The 6,748-nt window shown below is 44.3% G+C and overlaps 1 protein-coding gene across 1 annotated transcript in view; it reads left to right on the forward strand.

Annotated features, from left to right (window-relative positions):
* RAB19 (RAB19, member RAS oncogene family) overlaps nt 1–1,437 on the forward strand; it is a 12,528-nt gene extending 11,091 nt beyond the window's left edge. The window contains exon 4 of the mRNA XM_060020025.1: nt 540–1,437. Within this exon, the coding sequence (XP_059876008.1) occupies nt 540–808 (269 nt within the window). The 3' untranslated portion in view covers nt 809–1,437. The remainder of the gene's footprint in view (nt 1–539) is intronic.
* Nucleotides 1,438–6,748: the final 5,311 nt, after the last annotated feature.

Here is a 6,748-nt window from a genome sequence, read left to right on the forward strand (position 1 = left end):
CCTCATCGAGCTTTCTGGGGAATTGCAAATGTTCTGTGTCCTGAGGGGGATGGCGGTTATGGGACATAGACATTTGCCAAAACTCATTGACCTGTCTGCTTCAAGTCTGTGCAATTTTTTTTTTTTTTTGCTGTACATGGGCCTCTCACTGTTGTGGCCTCTCCCGTTGAGGAGCACAGGCTCCGGACACGCAGGTGTGTGTGTCCTACTGTACAGCACCGGGAACTATATTCAATATCTTGTAATAAAGTATAATGGAAAAAATCTGAAATTTTATATATATATATGAATCACTTTGCTGTACACCAGAAACTAACACAACATTGTAAATCAACTGTACTTCAATTAAAAAAAAAAAAAGATAGTGGCTCTGTTTCCATTCATCGTTGGGTTCATTTTCAGTAAATCTGCCATCAGTAACTATTTGTGAACAAATGCATGTGCGCATATTGCTAAACTAAAATGTTCTCTTTGAAGTTCACCTTTAAAAAACCAGATTAAGTTACTCATCGGAATATTTGCTTCTCTCTCACTCCCAGGGAACAAATGTGACATGTGGGAAAAACGGCACGTCCTGTTTGAGGATGCCTGCACACTGGCTGAGAAATACGGCCTCCTGGCTGTCTTGGAGACGTCTGCCAAGGAGTCCAAGAACATCGACGAGGTCTTCGTGCTGATGGCCAGGGAGTTGATGGCTCGCCACAGCCTGCCCTTGTACGGGGAGGGCACCCTGGGCAGCCTCCCCCTGGATTCCAGTCCTGTCCTCATGGCCCCGGGGCCGAGGGAGAAGAGCCAGTGCACTTGTTGAGTATGTTCCCCGGGCCGGTGGCACCCAGCAGAGGCCACCTCCGAAACCAAGGGCAGCGGACGGCCTCGTGTCTGCTGAGGAGACCTCGGACTCCAGTGCGGACTTGCAGCTGGTCCTACTCCTTCCTGCCTGGTGGGGGGGCACCCTTTTGCCTCAGTTCACACCAGAGGGGAAACCCTGACTCTGAGGATAGAGGACACCACTGTTTTTCTTGACTTTTCCTAGGACTCAAGGCCCAGTGGTAGGAGGACAAGATTTGTTCCTTTTCATCTTTCCCTTTTCTGTCTCCCCAACCCTTCAGCTGTTTTCTACTGAACTCTGCTTCTCACTTGAAAAAGAGGGTAGTAAAGGAAAGAAGAAAAGAGAAGTAGAAGAAGGAACGAAGACAGGGGAGAAGATGTTTGGAACATTGCAGAGTGGTTGAAAACAGTGTGGGTGTGGGAAGATGGGGAAAAAGCCTGCAATGATGAACCAGATGCTGTTAACTTTTGCTTCCTGACATTCACACCTCAGGTCTTAGTTTGGGGGGCAAAGCTTTTTGACCTAAAGACGATAAATACGGTCTTGCCAAATGGTCAGGAGCCATGTGATGGAGAGAGAATTAGATTTCACTTTATCCGAGTTGGGCGGATTGGACCACCCTCCTAGGATGAGGGAGATGCCTACAATTTCTTTCCAAAACACCCAATCATCTGCTGGATCAAAAGTCATTTCTGAATTGAAATTAAATTGGCTCATAGACAAATACCAAACCAGTACTGACCTTGCTGCATGGCCGGGGCGTGCTGTGTACCCTCCGGAAGCTGTGAGTCATAACCCTTGTGTCCGCAAAGCTCCCTGACGGTTGCTGCTGAGGGTGTCTTACAATCCTAGTAAGAACTGCAAGTGTTGGTCCGGCCACAACATCAGCTCTGAAAGAGGAAATGTCTGTCTGGGGCGCACCCAGGGTGCAGGTGGGTCCCCCCCAGGCATTTCTAGCTGTAGCACTGTTATCTGCAGGCTGAGACCAGCACAAAACAAATAGCCACTAGCCACGTGTGACTGACTACTTGAAATTGGCTAATTTCAATTTGATGAGCTCTGAATGTAAAATACATACCAGAATTTGAAGACTTATTATGAAAAATAAAATGTAAAGTATCTTCCTAATAATTTTATATTGATTATATGTTAAAATGATATTTTAGATTAATATCATTCCAGGTTAATAAAATATATATTAACATTTCAGCTGTTTCTTTTTACTTTTTTTAATGTAGCAACTAGAAAATCTTAAATTATGTGTGTGGCTCACACCATATGTCCATTGGACAGTACAACAGAGCAATGCTTCTGTAGTGGAATTCCCCGACCACACCTAGGACAGGGGCCAGGAGATGCTTGTCTAGGATTCCTGACACCCATGGCTGACTGACTGAATCTTTCCAGAAACCCACACTTCACCAAGCTTGCCAGGTGATTCTCCCCACACTAAACCTTGAGAACTACTACCATACAGAGGTTAGGTGAGGATGGGAGTGTAACCACAGAGAATAAATTACATTTAATTCACAGCAATATATATTCATTTTTGAAGCGAACAACTTACCTTTTAGAAACATGAGGGAAATCTATTACAAGCCAGAAATAATAAAGGCATCAAAGCAGATTAACCTTTTTTCACATACATATTCTTGTTCTAAAGAAGGGGTTATGTGAAGCAGGAGTTCACAAGGCAGATCAGGAATACACCTGTACCAAGTCACTGGGCAATTTTCAGAGGAGGCAGTGAGCAGACACTCCTTAAGAAGGGGAAGGAGAGGAAGGGACTTCCCTGGTGGCGCAGTGGATAAGACTCTGTGCTCCCAGTGCAGCAGGTCTTGGTTCGATCCCTGGTCAGGGAACTAGATCCCACATGCATGCTGCAACTAAGAGTTCGCATGCCACAACTAAGGAGCCTGGGAGCCACAACTAAGGAGACGGCCTGCTGCAACTAAGACCCGGTGCAACCAAATAAATAAATAAATATAAAAAAAAAAAAGAAGAAGAAGGGAAAAGAAAACTGACTGGATCAGGGGAAAGTGTGCAGACAAGAGGCTGAGCAGGACAGGAGATTAATGGTTCACACCAAGGCTCCTCCATTTATCTGCACACCAGTCTCAACCAATACTCTAAAACCTCATCAGCTTCTAGGATGATGCCCTCTGCGGGTTATCTGGAATTAAAATATTCCTACCAACAGGTTACACACGTGAGAACAAGGTCACCGGAACACCAGCAACCTGTAATTAACCAGTGTGGGCTCCTGTTGAAATGATGGTGCTGGGACAGAAGTACTGGAAAGGGCAAGTGGAAGGGAGCAGCTTCCCTGGGTGAGGGCGCACAAATGTCTGCTCTGAAAAGAGGCACAGGCTTTTCTGAAGCTCAGAGCAGGCTTGTACCACACTGTGAAGCTCACTCAAGCAGGCGCTGCTTTAGAGCCAAGGTCCAGGAAGACTCTGTGTTAACTGAAGCTCGCACTTTTCTCACATCCTCAAAACTGCATAGTTGTTAACAAGGGAATTATATGAAATAAAGCTCCAAAAGGGACATTTTGGAAGAAAAAAAGATTATAGATGTATAAAATAGATAACTAATGAGAACCTACTGTAGAGCACAGGGAACTCGACTCAGTGCTCTGTGGTGACCTAAATGGGAAGGAAATCCAAAAAAGGGATATATGTATACGTATAGCTGATTCATTTTGCTGTATAGCAGAAACTAACACAACATTGTAAAGCAACTATACTCCAATAAAAATTAATAGAAAAAGATTATGAATGTCTCTATTTCGTCTGCCAGCGTCAAGTACACCTCCATGTATGAGAAAATCTTTCAGTTAATATTTCATTGTTCATAGATTATTCCTGAATCTCTTCCCCACTCTATTACTGAAAAGGTCTATTAGTAGTAACAGTAATAGTACTACTACGGTAATAATAATGGCAAACACATACGGCAATTACTATGTGCCTGGCACTGTACCAGGCTTTTTTTTTTTCGGCCGCGTGGTTTGCGGGATCTTAGTTCCCTGACCAGGGAAGGAACCCGGGCCCCCTGCAGTGGAAGTGCGGAGTCCTAACCACTGGACCACTAGGGAATTCCCCAAGCATTTTATTTACACTAACTCAGTGCATCCTGTCAACTATTTTTGAAGTAGGTACTATTTGTAACTCCTACTATAAAAATGAGGCTATGATTGTGTCCATCATCGGATGAATGGATAAAGATGTGACACACATATACAATGGAATACTACTCAGCCATAAAAAGAAACGAAATTGAGCTATTTATAGTGAGGTGAATGGACCTAGAGTCTGTCATACAGAGTGAAGTAAGTCAGAAAGAGAAAAACAAATACCGTATGCTAACACATATGTATGGAATTTAAGAAAAAAAATGTCATTAATAACCTAGGGGTAAGACAGGAATAAAGACGCAGACCTACTAGAGAATGGACTTGAGGATATGTCTCGCTGTGACAAAGCGAGAGAGAGAGGCATGGACATATATACACTACCAAACGTAAAATAGCTAGCTAGTGGGAAGCAGCCGCAGAGCACAGGGAGATCAGCTCGGTGCTTTGTGACCACCTAGAGGGGTGGGATAGGGAAGGTGGGAGGGAGGGAGACGCAAGAGGGAAGAGATATGGGAACATATGTATATGTATAACTGATTCACTTTGTTATAGAGCAGAAACTAACACACCATTATAAAGCAATTATACTCTAATAAAGAAAAAAAAAGGAAAATAAATAAAAATGAGGCTATGAGACACGGAGAGATTAAGGTCACACAGCTAGTAAGTGGCAGAGCCAGGATGCAAACCCAGATCACCTGGCTCCAGAGCCCACTTAACAATTATGCTTCACTCTCTCTCAGATAATGACCAGTATTGGATTTGGGCTCCATCATGTTAACTCCTCATCAACCTCTACACACACAAAAATACACTCACCGCAAGATAAACTCACAAACATACATTTCAATATCCTTCAAAGTAAACTTGTGCAGCTCTCTCTATAAAAGAAGCTGAAGGGGGACTTCCCTGGTGGCACAATGGTTAAGAATCCACCTGCCAATGCAGGGGACACAGGTTCATGCCCTGGTCTGGGAAAATCCCACATGCTGCGGAGCAGCTAAGCCCATGCACCACAACTACTGAGCCCGCGTTGCCACAACTACTGAAGCCCGCGTGCCTAGAGCACAAGAGAAGCCACCGCAGTGAGAAGCCTGCGCACCGCAACACAGGAGATCCTGCTTGCCGCAGCTACAGAAAGCCTGCACACAGCAAGGAAGACCCAACGCAGCCAAAATAAACAAATAAATAAATTTATTTAAAAAAAAAGCTGAAGGGGCGAGGAGGCAGTGGGGAAGGGGCAGGGTAGAGAAAGGGTAGCAGGTTGGGTGGATTGCGCGAGTCCTGTTTCACTGTGGGGGAATTACAGAGGAGCTGTGCCTGAAATACACCCGGCCCAGGCTGAATGCTCTGCCTTTTGAACAGGGATGATGTAGAAACTCCAGTTCCATCATATGTAAGGTGACGTGGCTGACCCAGGGCAAACCAGGCTGGCTTCCACCAGCCATTACGACCCAAGGCTTAGATTGAAAGGATGGGGAAGGACTCGGCCAGCGGTACACATCGCAGCTCCCCGCAGGTCGCTTGTAAACCTCCAGATGATTGAGAAGAGGTTCTGGGGATTCATATCACCAAAGGCAATAACAGTGCCTGCTTAATTTTTTTTTTATTCTCAATAATATCAGTATAACCTGTTCAAGAGCCTGTGATCAATTATTGAATGAACATGTGTAGATTTTACAATTCACAAACGATTCACTAGTTGGTTTACCACCAGCAGAAGGGGAGCTGCTAAAGTGTTTTTGACATCCTGCAGTTTCTTTTGTGTTTATTCTTAACCATATATTGCTTAATTTATACCTCAAAATAACTGCCAAAGACTGGAAGTACCAGGAATGCCGAAATTAAAGTACAAGTTAATAAATCATACAGAATAGGTGGTAATTCTGCAAAATCAACCAAAGTTTGCTCTTCACCTGAATAGAAGTTTCCTTTACCTATCATTTAGACTTGCATTTACTTATTCTTACATAGTGTATCAAGATGTCTCTAGAACTTGAAAAACCAACATTTAAAAGAGATCGTAGGGACTTCCCTGGCGGCGCAGTGGTTGAATCTGCCTGCCAATGCAGGGGACACGGGTTCGAGCCCTGGTCCAGGAAGATCCCACATGCCCTGGAGCAGCTAAGCCCGTGCACAACTACTGAGCCTGCGCTCTCGAGCCTGTGAGCCACAACTACTGAGCCCACGTGACACAACTACTGAAGCCCACGTGCCTAGAGCCCGTGCTCTGCAACGAGAAGCCACCGCAACGAGAAGCCTGCGCACCACAATCAAGAGTAGCCCCTGCTCGCCACGACTAGAGAAAGCCCGTGCGCAGCAACAAAGACCTAACGCAACCAAAAATAAATAAATAAATATATTAAAAAAATAAAAGAGATCAAACAGTTATAATTAGATTCAATCAGTTTTTCATTTTGGGGCAATAAAAATTATCCACACATGATGTGTTAATTTTTAGAAAGTCACTTATGAACAGCAGCCTGAAACCTCATCTAATTTAGAAATGAAATTTCAATTACAAAAATAATTGCGTCCGGAGCCCGCGTGCTGCAAAAAAAAAAAAAAAAAAGAGCTCTCACAATGAGGGACTTCCCTGGCAGTCCAGTGGTTAGGACTCTGGGCTCTCACTGCCGAGGGCCTGGGTTCAATCTCTGGTCAGAGAAGGTCAGGGAACTGCTGCATGGAGGGGCCGAAAAAAAAAAAAAAAGAGCTCTCACAATGAGAAAGTAGGAGAGAATTAGTTGATGACTGGAAACGAGCAAAGGTTTTTTAAATATTGG

This window comes from Delphinus delphis, chromosome 9 (genome assembly GCF_949987515.2).
Source record: "Delphinus delphis chromosome 9, mDelDel1.2, whole genome shotgun sequence".
In the NCBI taxonomy this organism is placed as follows: domain Eukaryota; kingdom Metazoa; phylum Chordata; class Mammalia; order Artiodactyla; family Delphinidae; genus Delphinus; species Delphinus delphis.